General features: G+C 34.6%; 2 protein-coding genes across 2 annotated transcripts in view; one reads left to right on the top strand and one right to left on the bottom strand.

Annotated features, from left to right (window-relative positions):
* LOC150096537 (coiled-coil domain-containing protein 102A-like) overlaps nt 1-18,599 on the bottom strand; it is a 404,861-nt gene that overhangs the window by 342,080 nt on the left and 44,182 nt on the right. The gene's annotated exons all lie outside the window — the stretch shown is intronic.
* The window catches only part of LOC150096538 (uncharacterized), a 59,550-nt gene that overhangs the window by 33,677 nt on the left and 7,274 nt on the right, over nt 1-18,599 (top strand). The window contains exon 4 of the mRNA XM_090408331.1: nt 12,322-12,493. Coding sequence (XP_090264457.1) covers nt 12,322-12,493 — 172 coding nt within the window. The remainder of the gene's footprint in view (nt 1-12,321; nt 12,494-18,599) is intronic.

Genomic DNA, 18,599 nt, shown 5'->3' with positions numbered 1-18,599 from the left:
ACTCTGATTCTTTGTTCTGTACTGGAAAATTGGTCAGAGAACACAAGCAATTACCAAGCAAAGAAACAATTAGTGGACAGTAGCTAGTGTATAATATCTTCTTCAAACGAGGGGCACATCCTTGGACTCCATTGAAGTGTTGCGTAATATTAAAAGTATTTTAGCAATGCTTATGATAGTTGTAATAAGAGACTGCTCCTTCTACAACTGAACATCATCAAAATTTATTGAAAACTTTTATTCGATATCACTAATTTCTGTAAAACATGAAATATCCAAGAATTATCCGTTATTTCTTTGGGGGTCGTCATGAAAAATCAGTCATAATTCAATGTTAACTGAATATCATGGTGTTCAGAGGCGTCCGAAATCAAAGATACAGTAATCCCTCGATTAATGCGCCACCGATTAGTGCATCAATTTTTTTTTATACCAAAATTCGATTAGTGCGCCTATATACATCTTAAAAATAAATGTTACAGATTTTAAAAATTTTCTGACTATACAATTTTATGGCTAACTATTTTAAAAAATCACTCACCAAAATGAAATAATTTAGTTGCCAATTTAAAACATTTTACAAAGTTATTTTTAATGGCATACTACACTATTTCCATGTGCACTATGTATACTATGTTCCAAATTTTCACCGGCAAAATTTATGTCGTCTGCTATAGTACGCCCACAGACTCGAGACCCTTCGATAATTCTGCGCATGTCACAAAAAGGAGAATCCATTCCGATAATAGGGTAATCAATCCGTTTTTTGGAATGAGTTATTTATTATTATACATTGGAAAATTAACTTCTCTTTTATGATCATTGTAGTTTTTAAAGTGATAATTATTTTGCTTGTATAACAGTTGGAAATTTTTATCTATAAAGCACGTGATTTCGAGGGTTGGCGACCAATTCGTACGTCATTCATTTCTTTCTCCCCTTCAATGATAACGTCCAAGAGTTAATTAGGTAAATCTCATTCTGAAGAATTGAGTGATTCCGACCTGCTAAATTTAGATGCGCAGCGGGAAGATCCCGAAGAATACGAAAAAAATTTAACCACCTGTTAGTCAATCAAAAGAGATTTCACAGAAAAACAATTTGAAAATTTTTTTCGTACAATCGAAGTTTTTAAGCAGCAATGCTTAGAGGGAAGCAGTAAAATTTGCAGAAGAGTAGAAGAGGCAATAGGGCCATACCGTCGGTTGTATTAAAAAAAGAAACAAAATGCCTGCCAAACTACGTTAGCTCAATTCTTTGTTAAGAAGTAGAATAATAAAATTTATATTCTGAATATGTTTTATTGTCTTTCAGCTTCATGGTTTTCCTTTAACTAGGCCCTGAGACATACCTTAATTCTTTTATAAAAGAATTAAGGTTCAAAAAAGAAATTTGAGGAACGAATTACACTTTTTCCCATAGGTTATTATATTCGATTAGTGCGCTTTCGATTAATGCGCCTGTTTTAAAGAACGCATTAGGCGCACTAATCGAGGGATTGCTGTATTCCATTTCTTGCTGGAATATCTAACAGGAAAGCTACCGTAGCTCAGTCGCTTTTGCCGACACCCTTTGGTTGAAGTTCGAAGTTCGAAACCTAAGTTCGAATCTTGTGTAGGGCACGAAGAACTTTTATCACGGCTTTGCAGTCGAAGGTAAGTTAGTCGGGCTGAGGCTAGTCGAAGACGGAAGGTTTTTTCTCTTGGCGATTGGGTTTTTCATCCCTTAAATCTGCCAAGAGCACACTCAAAAATATATACGTTTAAGCATAAGATTAACCACCCTTAATCCTAAAATTATGGTTACGAAAGTTAAGAACGCTCAGCAGTTAACTTACTTGGGAAATGGAGTAAAACCAGATTTAAAATAGCTTGGTATCTTTAACATATATATATATATATATATATATATATATATATATATATATATATATATTATAAAAAATTAGTTTAAATGACTATATACCGAGAATGAAAAAACAACAAGGCTTAATATTAAGATACAACTAGTTTCGTTGAATGATTCAACTTCTTTATGTATCACACGACTAGTTTCGGCTTTTTACAGCCTTTTTCAGGTGTTTTTATAAAAGAAAAAACCTTAAACATTGAAGACAAAACACTGTGAATAGCACAGGAAAGTCACTATACGTATTTAACGTGAAAACATGTAGTTAACATATTCAAAGTAGTTCCTTCGTTGGCCATATTGTTGGGTGAGTGCGTGGGTATGGCATCTCGTGAGCGCCAGTATTTGATCACAGCAGAATGACAGTCTGGGAGGTTATAGCTTAAATTATTATTTAAATGTACAGGGCTGAGGATGATTTCTCTAGATTCTACAATTTTTCTCTCCAATTCGTCATGGCAATGGAAAATGTTGTTAGATCTATCCCAAAGATTGTATGACCACGGTTTTTATCATCAGAATCGGCCGAAAAAAGGACATGGCTGGATAAAGCACTGGCACGTGTTCTCTTGTAAGCGATGTCTCTCCTGTGCTCCTCCATACGCAATTCAATAGACTTATCCGTCTGGCCAAAGTAAGTAATGTCGCAGTCACACCATGTCATATACACACCGGGAAATTTTAGATTGTGATGGCTAGGATTTGGACGGCTCACTAGACAACGTATCTTAGGAAGCAGAGTAAATAAAGTTCTAATGTTATATTTTTTGAGAACCTTCGCTAATTTTTTAGAAACTGTGCTTATGTATGGAATAGATATATTGCCTTTAGCATTATTCATTTCTTCAGTATGGCGACTAGGAGGATTAAAAAGGAATTTTTTGAGAATAACCATTCAGTCTGAAGGTAGATGTAAGAAAATTGACTTCTTTACGAAGTTCATCAGGGTCGTCAACAAGAGAGCGAGCTCTATGTGCCAAAGTAGAAATAATTCCGAGTTTCTGAGGAGGAGAATGATGGGACTGACTATGGAGATATCTATTGGTGTGTGTAGGTTTCCTGTACATCGAAATTTTAAGTTTTTCAGATTCAGAGGTTATATACCCTCTGGGAGGGTATATAACCTCCCAGACTGTCATTCTGCTGTGATCAAATACTGGCGTTCACGAGATGCCACACGCACGCACTCACCCAACAATGTGGCCAACGAAGGAACTACTTTGAATATGTTAACTACAAGTTTTCACGTTAAATACGTATAGTGACTTTCCTGTGCTATTCACAGTGTTTTATCTTCAATGTTTAAGGTTTTTTTCTTTTATAAAAACACCTGAAGAAGGTTGTAAAAAGCCGAAACTAGTCGTGTGATACTATTAAACCTGTTTCCTTTTGTCTTCTCGGTTTTTGGCATTCAATTCTTTTTAAAAATATGTTTAACAGCCGAATAGATGAACCTCCATGCATATATATATATAACGCATTTGTTGTATTATGTTTTCATTTGTGCTGCTTATTCAGTGTGCTAATAAAAATATCACTTTACTATCTACGATGTGAATGTTTTTTCTCTTTCCTTTTCCATGGGCAGCACGAGTTCGAGCACCTCCATGATACAAAACACATCATAAAATTTTCACAGCAATTTTCTGCGTTTATTGCAACTGCGGGTTTGGTTTCAGGCTTAAAAAAAAAAAAATTCCAACCATTCATAAACCCTATTGGAACATTCATCTGTAAAGCTAGAAAGGCCTGACCTTTTTTTTTTTTTTTTTTTTTTTTTTTTTGGCCACAAATATTCCAAGATAGCCAGCTATTTACTAAAAGCGTATTTGAAATGCGATTACGACATATTTTATCCTTAAATGTTACACCCCATGAGCAATGACAAATGAAAAGTCACATTTAGACTTGTTAAACTACACAGTAATGACCTTGAAAGTGCACTCAGGAATGATAAATTATTCTTTCAGGTAAATTACTTTTACCAAGAATAATTACAACTCCTTTGTCCACATAATTTTACCAGAGAATAAAAATTCCAGGAAATAGTCCAACCACCGCTAGATTAATACATATCAACACATACATTTTGCAATTCTGCAAAAGCCCTTAACAGATTTTTCATTTGAGAGCGTTGCTTTCTACTAGTTTTGTTGAAACTGACAATGGGATGTGGGGGGATTATGACAAGTTTAATGTTCATGTTTTTTTTTTTTTGTTTTTTTTCAATGAAGTTATTTTGTTTTCAAAGAAAATATTACCATTTATCCACATTTCCACAAGACATTACCACAACTTAGGATTTTTTTTTTTAAATGAGAAATAATACATACCGAGCCTTGCTGCCTACGATGAAAAAGTTTGACTTTTCACTTCCTATGACGAACCAGAATGCCAGTTCGAAATCCAACTTTTGTTTTTTTTTTTTAAAGAAACTGCCGATTTCTCAACAGAGGCCCGCATGTGTCTCATGTCAAATCCCAAACACGCAGCAGTAAAGGAATTAGTTTTATAAAAAATTACTCTGAATTCTGTCACAGTACAGCTCACTGCTACTAAAGATTTAATGTTCATTGCCATTTTTGGTAATTATGTTACCTTTAATGGGTTTAAAAAGCCGACTAGATAGTGTTATTGATCCTTACCAAGGCAAGGCGGAAGGAAAAACCAAAGCGCTTATAGCCATGGAGTGAGCCTAAGGAGATTTGATGTGATGTCACTGCAAACAGAATCTGACATTCAGTTACAAAAGATATTGTCTCGTGGCTGAAACATAACCTTGAAAGTAGATGCCGGTCTGTGTACACTGAACAGACTTCGGAAGGTATATTACTGCTGCATACCTGCCATTTAATAACGGAGTTTAGATATAAGAAACCATCACATACCAAGTCTTACACCGTGGCATGAAACACGGATAAAGTATGTCCATAATTACTATTAGAATCGCATTTATATCTTGTCTTGGGAACAAGCAAGTCATGAGGGATCCGTTTCTCATTAAATTTCTTGATGCAAATTTTCGGAAGGTCACATGGCACACGTATTGGCCGTTACTTTATTAGGAAACTTTCGAAGGTATTATTGCAATCACTATTGAGGTCCACCAAAATAAACATAAGTGTGCGTTGGAAAGGGAAATAACTCATGCAAAAACGAAGCCTTCTTCATTATTTATAATGATACTTATGTCTTGCAGCAATAATCCACGTACTTTTTAAATATTCAAAGATATTGCTTTTACATTAGAAAACTAATGCATTTTCTATTCCTAACAAGCGTGGATGGGCCCACATATGCGCTCTGGAAACACACACCGACATATGAGCAATATTAAGTGGTGAGCAGAATTTGTTTGCATGGTTTTTAACAATTTACATTTTAATTAAATGAAAAAGCTATTCCTAACTACGATTACGGGGCTATTCGTAATTCCAGCTCTGTCACTGGGCTCTAATGCTTTTTCCTCTCCACTCGGAGTCGCAGGATTTCACAGTAGATTAGTTTTTTCACTAAATCCGTAGTTTATTATTATTATTAGACTTGAGCAATACGTTTGACACACTTGACCATGACTTACTGCTAACTAAATTATACTCAATCGGAATAAGTGGAACACCACTTACCGAGTTCAGGAAAGTAACAAAAATAGGGACAAACGATAACTAGAGTATGCAGATAAATCACGGAATCCTACAAGGCGTTATATTATCACTGCTATATTATATATCATCTCTCTGTTCAACATATACATCATTGGCATTCACAACTTGGCCATACAAAATCAAATACACCAATACGCAGATGACACCGCGCTACTAACAATCCACACAGACATCAACACTGCTCTCTTTCCAAAGCACAGCAAGAGTTAAACGAAATAACAGCTTACTTCTACCAGAATTCAATTATAATGAATAGCATCAAAACGCAGATGCTAATTATAAACAGCCCAAGAATAATGCCCTGCATTATTAATGCTACACTATTACAAATACCACTGCACTGACAACAACAACAACAAAAGCTGCCGCACACATCTGTAACGCATGCTAAATACTTTGGCACTTTACGTTTCCATTTAGTTTACGTTTAGTACGATTCCAACTAACGTATATAAAAAAAATCCATATTACGGTATTTGCAAATCAATTCTTAGATAAGGTATAGCTATCCACGTAAACGCTGCAAACAACTATATATATCCAAATTAGAAAAACTGCTTCAACAGTTCTTGGAGACCTAATATACACCAGCCATGACCGGACCCATTATGGCAATACAGAATTCCTGAGCATTCAATATCTAAAACATACGTAGTGTTACTAGGAAATTACTTCGACCAGACCTATCGTAACAACAGAGACACATCACATAAGAGGACCAACCACAAATTCTTTACAGCTAGGCATTACAACTCGTACGGTTCAACACTGAGATAACATCCCATACCCATGCTACTCAACAACCTACCAAAAAATTCAAAAGACATAAAATTACAGAACACTAAAGCACGAATGGTAGAAGTTATATCAAAGAAGTTTTTTCAATATATGACAAATAGCCAATGAACCAGGGGTCATCCGTGGAAATTGTATAAGTATGGTTAGCAGGGTGTGCTGACCACATTTTTTGCATCAAGAGTGGAGTCATTTGTATGTATTTCGTGTGTACAATGTGTAGGATTTGTGTGTATGATGGTTGATTAGGGTCTCCCGCGATGAATCTCCAGACTCCATGGAGATGCCGTAAATAATAATAATATCAACACAGAGCAAAGCAGATAACACCTGCATACACCGCATAAATCACAAACTACGATACTCAACGTCTATACTCTATCCATAAAAAAATGTACCAAGCAACATAAACACTGCATGCCAATCCTACTCTCTTCATAAAAGCTAACTCAAGCGTTATTTAGACCGCTTGAACACACTTTAATCAACTTATCCTTATAACTAATATTATTATTGTCGTTATTAGAATTACACTTATCTATTTAGCACTATATACTGACCTCTTTGAGCAGAACAGAAAATGCAATTTGTTAATTAACTGAATATATGTAAATAGCCTGTATAGTAATAATCTCTGTCAAAAAATGTACACATTAAAAAAATATACTATTTTAATAAGATAAAGTGCAACATGTAATAACGAAAAGTTATTAACGTCAATTAATCCTATGATTATTTACTAGCTCTATAACTATTTACTAGCTGTAAAGTAATACTATGATTATTGTAAATAACAATAATACACAAATTATATTTTATATCAATTGCATCAAATATGCAAATTAGATGTATGTAATTTATCCGAGAGATAATTCGGAATAAATGCGAAGATTTTTTTGTCATTACTTAGTACAACTTGGCCAAAAATTATAGGAATTAGTGAAACTTGGTCAACTAAGGATGATATAGTTATAGGGATTGAATGTAAGGGATACAGTATTTTCAGGCAGGACAGAGATGACAGAATGGGGGAGGGGGCTTTATTAATGATAGACGAAGCGCTAAAGCCAAAAAAAGGTATCACCTTGAGGAAGTGCCTCAAGGTGACAAGTATGTAGAGTGCAGTTCATTTGAGGCTGTTTGGTGTGAGATAGAGATCAACAAGGCGAAATATGTAATCGGTTGTTGCTATAATCCAAGGTGTATAAGGGAGAATGTAGATAGTATGTATTGGAAAATTAGCACAAGTTTTAAACTAGTCTTCGAAAATTGAACGAGTCACCCACGCTTTTTTATTCGAACGCCAATGAACAGGTAAATTGTTCTTTGTAAAGCCATTAAGAGCTCTTGGGTTTTCCGCTCTGTATACTGACAGTGGCTTCAATTTTAAATCACCTGATGCATTACCTCCTAGTAAAAGTGTCAATCGGTCTTTTGACACTTTATACCCAGCTTGTGTTTTTTCCTTCTCTGCTAGAAATGTGCGCGATGGCATTCTTTTCCAGAACAAGCCAGTCTCGTCAGCGTTAAAAATTTGATCATCTGTGTAGCCTTCCTTCTCAATAGGCTCCTTCAATTCATTGAGAAATAATTTTGCAGTTTTAGTGTCAGCACTTTCGCTTTCACCTTGGATTCTTACGTTATGGGGTTCCATACACTTTTTGAAATTGTAGAACCACCCGCGACTTGCTATAAAAGTTTGATTGGTTGTACCTCCTTCATTTTCGCTTTCATTTTCTTTTATTTTGTCATATAGACTTGTTGCTTTTGCCTGGATTATCATTTGACTCGAAGGAATATTTTTCTGATTACAATCTTCAATCCAGATCATTAGAAGGCGTTCCATATTTTTCATTGTAGAAGATCGATTTTTTGTGAACACTTTTGACATATTTTTTGTGAACACTTTTGACATATAAATGATTAAACAACATGGAATGAGCGGTGCTCATTCCATGTTGTTTAATCTTTTCTTTGCTCTGAATAATTGTTCGTACAGATGACTCATTCATTGAATTCTCACGTGCTATTTTAGCAAACGAAGCGCCATTCTCGTGACATTTTATAATTTCAAGTTTCTTCTCTGATGTCAACCACTTGCGTTTTTTTGTTACTCCAACAGTGTCTTCTTTGTTTTGTCTCTTTTTCACTCATACTTAATAAGTTTGGTCAGTGTTGACAATGTTAGTGTAATAATGATAAGTGTAATAATAAAAATCGCGTTAGACCAAAACCCGCGTTCTTCAAAACCGCGCTATACAAGGTATTCCTGTATATGAAATATATGAAAGAATGATCACTGACTCGGTTAACATACATATTTTTTTTAAAAAGAATTGAATGACTAAAACCTAGATTTAAGTAAAAAGGTTTTAATATTAAAACACGACTAGTTTCGGCTTTTAACAGCCTTCATCAGGTGACATTATAAAAGAAAGAAAAAACACTAAAACACTGAAGTTTAAATAAACTATGAACAACATAGAGAATCTCTATACATAATTGACATTAAAACGTTGTGGTTGTATTTAAAGCTGTTCTTTCGTTTGTTGTGTTGTTGGGAAAGTGCGTGCTAGCAGCATCTCGTGAACGCCAGTACATGATTACAGCTGAATGACTATCTGGGAGGTTGTAGCTCAAGTTATTATTTAGATGAACAGGAATGAAGATGATTTCCCTAGATTCCACGATTTTTCTCTCTAGTTCATCATTGCAACGGAAGATGTTAGTAGATTTTTCCCAGCAGATTGTGACTTTGGCTTTCATCATTAGGATTAGCCACGAAAAGGATATGACTTGATAATGCACTGGCTCGCTGTCTCTTGTAAGTCATGTCCCTCATGTGTTCTTCCATACGCAATTCGACAGATTTGTCTGTCTGCCCAAAGTAAGGAATATCACAATCACACAATATTTTATATACACCAGGGTATTTAAGATGATGATGACAAGGTTTTGGGTGGCTTATTAAGACACGGATTTTTGGAAGTGGAGTGAACAAAGTTCTGATATTGTATTTTCTTAGAACTTTTACTAATTTATGTGAAACTGTTATGTAAGGAATAGATATATTGCCTTTGAATCTATCTGTTTCTTCTGAGCGATGTCTAGGAGAATTAAGAAGGAATGTTTCAATGATTCTCTTGGAATATCCATTAACTTTGAAAGAAGTTTTGAGATGGTTTATTTCTGTAAGAAGTTTCTAATATCTCAATAGCCGATATCAAAGTATTAAGTTTACTGCCGAGCTTGAAACGGATAATTCCCTGCCTTTTCTTAATGTCAAACTGACCCGCTCTTCTGGTAAACTCAAAATATCGATATATAAAAAGCCCACAGATACCAACAGATATCTGCATAGTCAGTCCCATCACTTCCCTCCTCATAAGCTTGGAATAATTTACACCTTGGGACATAGAGCCCCTTCTCTTCCGGATGACCCAAATGAACTTCTTACAGAAATAAACCATCTCAAAACTTCTTTCAAAGTTAATGGATATTCCAAGAGAATCCCTGAAACATTCCTTCTTAATTCTCCTAGACATCGCTCAGAAGAAACAAATAGATTCAAAGGCAATATATCTATTCCTTACATAACAGTTTCACATAAATTAGCAAAAGTTCTAAGAAAATACAATATCAGAACTTTGTTCACTCCACTTCCAAAAATACGTGTCTTAATAAGCCATCCAAAACCTTGTCGTCATCATCTTAAATACCCTGGTGTATATAAAATATTGCGTGATTGTGATATTCCTTATTTTGGGCAGACAGACAAATCTGTTGAATTGCGTATGGAAGAACACATGAGGGACATGACTTACAAGAGACAGCGAGCCAGTGCATTATCAAGTCATATCCTTTTCTCGGCTAAAGTCAAAGTCACACAGTCTGCTGGGAAAAATCTACTAACATCTTCCGTTGCAATGATGAACTAGAGAGAAAAATCGTGGAATCTAGGGAAATCATCTTCAATCCTGTTCATCTAAATAATAACTTCAGCTACAACCTACCAGATAGTTATTCAGCTGTAATCATGTACTGGCGTTCACGAGATGCTACTAGCACGCACTTTCCCAACAATACAACAAACGAAAGAACAGCTTTAAATACAACCACAACGTTTTAATTTCAATTATGTATAGAGACTCTCTATGTTGTTCATAGTTTATTTAAGCTTCAGTGTTTTAATGTTTTTTCTTTCTTTTATAATGTCACTGATGAAGGTTGTTACAAGCCGAAACTAGTCGTGTTTTAATATTAAAACCTTTTTACTTAAATCTCGGTTTTAGTCATTCAATTCTTTTAAAATATATATATATATATATAATTAATACAGACAGAAAAAAAAATTCTAAGCCTGCTTACGGTACGAAGGTAATACAGGTTTATAAAAACCTTTCGTGGGTGGAAAGGAGCCACATAAAAAAAAAAAAAAGAAAAAGAAGAAATAAGGAAAAAAAAAAACAGATACGGAAGTTGTCATCCTCATTATAAGGCCTTGATGCGTGCACATCTGGATTACTGTGCTCAGGTCTGTCGCGATTCGGCATGTTTTTCAGATATTCGGCTTCGGCCGAATCAGCAGAATTCGTTAACGAATAATCTAAAAAAAAAAAATAAAAATAGGATGGAGATAATAAACAGGCAAAATCTTTGCATTGCACTGTGTTTGAAATGGATAACAGGCCATACTCAAAAAAAAAAAAAAAAAAAAAAAAAAATCCCAAGGTTAATTGTTCAGAAATACATAAAATCAGTTATTAAAATATTATACGTGCCCAAGTATTAATTGTGACTCAATCCAAGTACCGCAACAAGTCACCGACTATCTTATTACAAAAATTATTTTGTAATAAGATAGCCACTTTCATTTGGCACAGCTATTCGACAGGACACAGTCCGCGAAATTTTAAGGAGTTAAATCCAATTAAGAAAAATAATCATTAATTGGATCTAACGAAAAGAAAAGCATGGCTCTTCTTCCCTCCTTATCTGGACACCTTTTACAGGTTATATTATTGTTTAACTCATTTATATGGAATAATTGCTTTATTATTTATTTATTTTAGCAGCGCTTAAAGTGCTCTCTAAAATTTAGTTAAATCGGGATAAAATTAAGTCTTGTCGTGTTTACTACATGGATAAAGGTCTTATGGGGAAAAAATCAGTTTAATTAGAATGAAATGGAGGAGATTGTAAATGGGGGGGGGTTTCTCTGCAGTATCTCTACAGGTACCAACTGTTTTCAACCAAATTCTTCGGAATATAGTTATTTTTTTACGTTGCTTGAGGTCCCTAACAATTTCCACACATTTTGATCAAAATCTGCGGAAATTAAAGGAAAATAAAATAAAATGCCATAAAAACCGAAATCGACAGTTTATTTGTTGTCTGTTTTATCTACTTCATTCCAATAAATAAATAATAAGTGATATCTAATTTGCGGAGTGTTTGGCCAAGTGGTTAACATTTCAGTTAAGAAGAGCTAATTTGCCGACATTGATTTTTTTTTTTTTAATAATCAGTGGTCTCATTGCTATGATACCGTTTGAATTTCAGAAGGAAACTTATATTCTCAACAATTAACACTAGGATGTGTCAGTGAAACATTAATTCTAAATTGTGACCAACTTCTTTCTCAGTACTTAGGAATATATATGATTTTTTCTAGCGATATCACTTGTAAAGCAGTCGAGAAATAATTTGTGAATAAGGTGAATAATAAAGAGATACTGTATTTGCAGACCTAAAATGAAAGGTCCGAGCTTTTACTTTTACGAGCACGTAAAAGTAAAAAAATTATAAATTAACAATTGGATATAATCATGTTGTTCACAGTCTCGCTCCTATAACCACATAACTAACGAGTACTATTCACTTTTACTTTATCCAGGTCTAAAGTCCATAATTTTATAGCGAAACATATAATGATGCTTTTTCTTTGTTGTAGCCTAGCCGGAGTGTCGCGGAGTGCCACGATAGCGGCGGCCTACATTATGTCAATCACTTCTTTGAACTGCCGAGATGCTCTCATGGTCGTTCGTGGCGCAAGAAGTGTCGCTAATCCGAACTGTGGCTTTCAGAAGCAGCTGAGAGATTTCGAATCTCACATGCTTACAGAGGTGAGTCTTTAGTGAGTTTAGTCTGGTAATAGTGCACCGGCGAAACCACATTTATTTCATTTATGTATTTGGTTGGGTGAATAATACAAAACAAAATAAAATAAAAAAAGCTTAGTTGAATTCTATATTGCAGCTTCACAGTTCCGTCTACTGTATTACACGAATGTTTTTACCAGCTTATTTGATGAGGCACAAATAAAATTGGGCACAGCTTGTGTCATTTAAGTAGTACAAAGAGTTCTGATGCCAATGGTTTTATTCTCATAAACTCTTTAGTAAATTTTCGAAACTTTTTTAGTTTATTTTTTATATTTGGCTATAAAATATGGCTGAAACGATAATATCCTTGATTTTAATAACTATCAGTTTGTATTTCTTAATTTGGAGCATTTGAAATCGACAAATTAGTGAGCTGGAAGCCGGGCTACCATACCTTGTCACTCAGGGCTACGAAATAGCCCTGAGTGACAAGGGAACAACAGCAAGAATCAGCGATGCTACATCGGAAAAAATGTTACTGGAAACGTACCGTTTCATGTTCGTTTGGGATCATTTACATACCTGTTTAGCCAAACAAAAGGCAAAACAAATTTTCCACTTCAAGAATGCTTCCACATATTCGTTTCCTGGGAACATTTCATAAATTTCCTTAAAAATATCAGTTTCTAAAACATATCGAGGCGACTCATGGCAAGTGTAAGACGATTACTGTATGCTAGGGAAAATGTTATCGGTATCTGGAAAACGTGTATCTCAGCGTAGATATACTGAACATGTTGCTTTCTTAAAATAAGCAATATTTAGAAAATGAAGGTAGAAGGTTCGATTTCAGATTTCAAATCACTTAAATTTGAAATAAAAAGGTTTTATTTTTTTTTTAAGTTATCAATATAAATAACAAAGCATTAACTGCAAATAATATGTGATAATCGTCATACCATACAATGAAAGTGAGGCTATTTTTATGACGCCGCGATCTCTGGAGCCGTGAAAACAGCTTTGTTTACAGGAGGAGGCAAAAGACTCTTCTCCAAAATAAAATTAAGTTGATCTCATTAACATCAAGCATTTTACAAGAAACTTAAAGTAGCAGTCACGTTGGAGAATTTTTAGAAGGTAATGAAAGTTGTGTGCTTGTGCGTGCCGGTATTTCCTAACACTGTCTCTCTTTCCTTTTTAGTAGTTCTACTCATGTTTAGTTTAACAATCAATTCAGGCGCTTCTACTAAAAGGTTTGACATTTCCGGCCATATGGACTGTTTCACACGTTTTTAGATTCCAAAACTGCATTTTAACTGTCGATGTTTATTTCGTTTTTCTTGCTGGGAAAAAAAAAAAAAAAACTTTTCTCCAACAGTGTTGATTTGCAAGTACCGCGCACAGTATTTCCATAAATACAGGAAATGCTTCCTAAATGAGTTTTTGAACGCTGGCAGCTGAAATAACACAAATTCAATTCTAACTATATCTACGAAAACCAAAACCAGAACAGTTTTGGTTTTCTTCCGTTTCCCCCTCAACAGAAGTTCATCTCTTTTCACTTCATAAAGGAACCAAATACCTCTTTGTTTGATCTCTTTCAGAGATAAAAGCACTGAAGCTAATTAGGAAGAAAACACTTTCGCATATCAGTAAGTGCTTAAATGAGATAAAAAGAACAGTCTGAAGCAGTGCATTTAATAAATGAAACCGATTCTATTCTGCTTTTTTTTTTTGCAAATAATTCAGGGCGTAACAGACATCTATAAAAATCTACACTGCGGAAGGAATACTCCCAGGGATCCACAGAAATCCCTCCTCGAGGGGATTTAAGAGTGGTTGCTACGGAACAGGAGGCGATTACGCACCACCACACCCATTTAAAGCATTATGAAATGAGATCTCGAAATATTTTCACTGACCATCTCTGGCGAATTGAAGTGCGTGCCTGAATTATTCGTTCAACGAAAATATTAAATATTTAATGTGTTTGTTAAGAGGCAAATACAAAGCAGTAATCCATTTATACACGTGAACTTATTTTCTGAGAGATTAAGTTCTGAATAAGGATCACTTTCTTTGCGTTTCTCTCCTCTCCATTCTCAAAATTTTCTTATCTGATTCTGTAATCAGAGATATTTTACACGTTTTGGATTATGTATAGAGTGGAAGGAAATGCCACTCCGTTATTCTTATTTTTTCATTCCTTATCTTTTCCTTCTTCGTATCCTTAAAGTTTGAGACAAACGCAAAGTTCCTCATAACTCTGATCCATGTTTAAGATGGACAAGAAACATTTTTTTAAACCTAAAATAGTGAGATTGCGTCCCACTATATCAGGTGCGGTTAGCCGAATGGCCTTGCGCTTCGCAACCATATGCCTGAGACAGGAGTGTCCTGGGTTCGATTCCCGTCGCTGACGTGAGGAGCTTAGGATCTCTCTCAGACGTAGCCAAGTTAGTCGGTCTTGGGCGTGCACAGCAGGGTTTTTCTCCCCAGTTTTTCTGGGGGTTTTCCTCCCGCAAGCAGGAGGCAAACCGGCCTTGAGAACATAACGCTTCGGCAGACATAGAACACCTCCGGGAGTAAGGAGTAACCAACCTATTCCGTAGGATTTCGGTTCCGAATGCCTAGCCGGTAAAATGTGTAGGTCTGAGCGTGAGCGTAAATTAGGATTGCAGGATTAGGAGTAGGAATACAACTGCAAATTTTTAACCTTTCTTCTACATTGAGTTCATTTATGTAAGTGCGTATGAGATTACACATCACGCTATCACATTCTCTTTAGACTATAAAGTGTAATCCATTAAAAATCTAAGAATATTATATTCTATTTAATTGATCACATATATATATAGTTTTGTAGTCTTATGGTTTTATTGAGTGTCACTTCGGGCAATTTCGGCAATTATTTAACTCATGCCATTACTTCCGTTTCTTCTATTTTTCATCTTTATTTGTACATTAATTTAAGTATTTCGTTTTCGGAGTCTGCCCGTTATATTTTGTTACCATTATTTAATATTTTGATGTCAAAATATTAATCATTTATTTCATAAAGATCAAAGAAATATAATTCTATTATGATATTAATATAAAGAATAAATAACAGGAGACCAACTCTGCCTGTCTTTATTTCCATTTGTAGAGTTAATTTCATACGATGAAACTTTCATGATTTTTTAAAAACTAATTTTTGAACTTTTCTTTCGAAATTTTTCTTGGTAAAAATTTAAGTAAAGATAAAATTTTTTTGTTTGCGTTTGTTTCTTTATCGTTCCTTCTTCATTCAAAGGGTAGCGGTTGTTTACCTTATGATCCACAAATGTAAGCGTTATTATGCCCTTTCTAAACAATGAAAAGAAAAAAAAAAAATCGGTCGGCATCTTAAAAAATCGTTTTCTCAACTCGGCTGGTATATATCGTGTTATCGTATTACTCATAACTAGAATGTGCTGCCATCCTTCGCACTGATATTGAACTAATATAGGATAAATTGTTGACATTTAAGCTTTGATTTGGTGAACGATGTCGCAGGTGTACATTTTTGAGTAGAAGAAATGAAGCCATTGTTTTCTCCCCATCATGCACAACATTTTCTTTTCATGGACAAAAAAAAAAAAAAAAAAAACATATAAAGTCTAATATTTTGTACTAAGTTGTTTAAAAAAAAAAAATCATTGTTAGATGACCTTGGACAGTTGCTTGGCAATAAAGAGTGAGGCTATTTTCATGCGGCCAGCTAAATGATGAGAACGTAATCACTATGACCGGAAGCGAAGTCATTCTCTTTCTCTTTCTTTCTTTATTTTGTACAGAAAGCGGCAGAATTACGCTGGTTTAACTCGGATGTCTATTTTTACTACTAGGCTGCAGTCACTCTTATTTCTTATAAAAATTATACAGTTCCTTTTTTTTTTCTCCTTATCATAAAACAAATATTGAGACATCACATTTTTGCATGAATTTTGCGATATTTTGTAACTTTCAAACCATTTATAAAATAAAGTCACAGTCTAAAATATCCTTTATTTTTTATTTTTTAATTATTATTATTTTTTTTTTTTTTGTACGAACTGCCATTCATCAACAAACAATGAAAGAAGCGCCCTCTCACGACGCGAGAGAAAGATGAAAAGGAAAATGTGGGAAGCTCACTAAAATTCGGAATGGCCGAATCCCATCGAGTGGTGCTTATATTAATTACAGAAAACAAAATATATTAACTGAAAGAACATAAGGTTGACTTGTTACTACAATTTTTTTTTTTTTTTTTTTTTTGCAAAATTAGAAGTAATATTTAATTAGAAGTCATGAATTATGTGTTAGTTGTGTTCAAATTTTTTGTTTGTTTGTCAGGAAAAATATTAAACTTTCAATAAATAACACATTATCTTTAAGATTTATGTGGTATCAGAAACTTAGCAGATTTCACTGTGTGAGTTGAGATAGCCTAAAGGTTCTTGATGACTAACATTCCCTTTTTCATTTGCCAGTTTTCATTACTGTTGCCTTTCTGCCATCTCCGTAGTATGTATTTCCTGAGGAGAATAATCTGCAAGTCTTTAAATTTGATACCAACAAGCTTTCAAGCTCTCTCTCTCTCTCTCTCTCTCTCTCTCTCTCTCTCTCTCTCTCTCTCTCTCTCTCTCTGCCCTCAACTTTCCTTTTTGTCAGCCAAGGCTAATGTGTTACAGATTGGATAACTTCTCATGTATGGGACCACCATAAAAAAGGATCGCTTTTTTTAATTTGTTTGTACAATTGAAATTATCACATATTCTTACGATAGGCAAAATTTTAGCAGCTAAATTATTATTAATTATATTATTATAAATTATACAATTAATATCAGTTAAATAATTTTGCCAATAAAAAAAACAGCCGACTGAAATCGAATTTCATGGGCAGCGTCCTCCTAATGTATCTCCTGAATTCAAAATTTATTAAATTTTATCAAGCCACAGTGGGAAAGAAAGTTATTAAAATACATAATTTTAACAAATCCGTTACTTCCTCCCCCCTCCCCCTCCCACGTAAGGAATAATTGGCTTATGTATGTGAGGCAGGACAAAGAGGTGTTTACGAATCTTAGCTCCTTATTTGTTTAAAACATATACGGCAGCCTTTATCGTTTTGATCTTTTTTTTTTTTTTTAATTAGCACACAGAAATCATAAAACTTCTTTCATATTACGAAATTTAAAATCTGTAGACTGACAGATATAATGTATGACGTCTGTCAGTTTACACAAACCTTATTAACATTTTAAAGAGGAAGAAATGTAGACTAGATGGCGCATCTGTGCCTCACTGCAGTATATAAGATAAAAAAAAAAAGTCATCTGTCATTAGTCACTTAGTGAACATCTTTCACTAAGAAAAGGAAAAAAAAAAAAAACACTTCTGGTGAAATGATACTATCGATTAGGCAGTATCACGAAAAGTGCAGATGTTCAGAAATAACTTCAAGAGGTACGCCAAACTAGAGCGAAGAGCTTGTCCGTTCTGAAGAGTTGGGAAATCACTGTTTATGATAACAGTATCGTGGATCTGTGACTGAGATATATAAAAATACGTAGCAAAACGTGCTTGGTTTCAGTTATGTTCGAGAAGCAAACAGGAGGATTACTGTTCTGTAAAATCGAAGATTTCTTGGTATTGCTAGATATATGCGACGAAAAATCGTTAACAAACGAGTCGCTCCCTATGCATGCGAAAGAGTAGAAAAGGGGGAGGGGACTTTCGACGAAAACGGAATATGTTTTAGTTATTATCATCAATATATGGAAAAACTCCAAACTACCGACAGTGCAGTTGGAAGAACGACATACACACTTTGGTCGCAGAATGGATTCAAATGCCAGATGAGAAGTGGTTGGTTGATTGGTTTGAATTTTTATTGTAGAAAAGGCAAGTGACGCTGAGATATGCCAAACATTAGAGGAGTACACAGTAGAATCAGATTAAAGTAAGAAAGGTTTACAACAGCTTTACAGTTTCAAACGGAGGTAGTAGAATTTTCACAACCGTATACCAAAACAGATATACTAGGGAATAATAACTGCAATACTCGTGCCACCAGTTAAAAAGAGTAGGATATACTAGAACAGTGAAACCACGAGGTT

This window comes from Typopeltis vanoorti, chromosome 18 (assembly GCF_054136105.1).
Source record: "Typopeltis vanoorti isolate ZY-2024b chromosome 18, IOZ_Tvanoo_1.0, whole genome shotgun sequence".
NCBI classification, from domain to species: Eukaryota; Metazoa; Arthropoda; class Arachnida; order Uropygi; family Thelyphonidae; genus Typopeltis; species Typopeltis vanoorti.
Note: the sequence above shows the minus strand (reverse complement) of the source record. Positions and strands in the feature narration are given on the sequence as shown.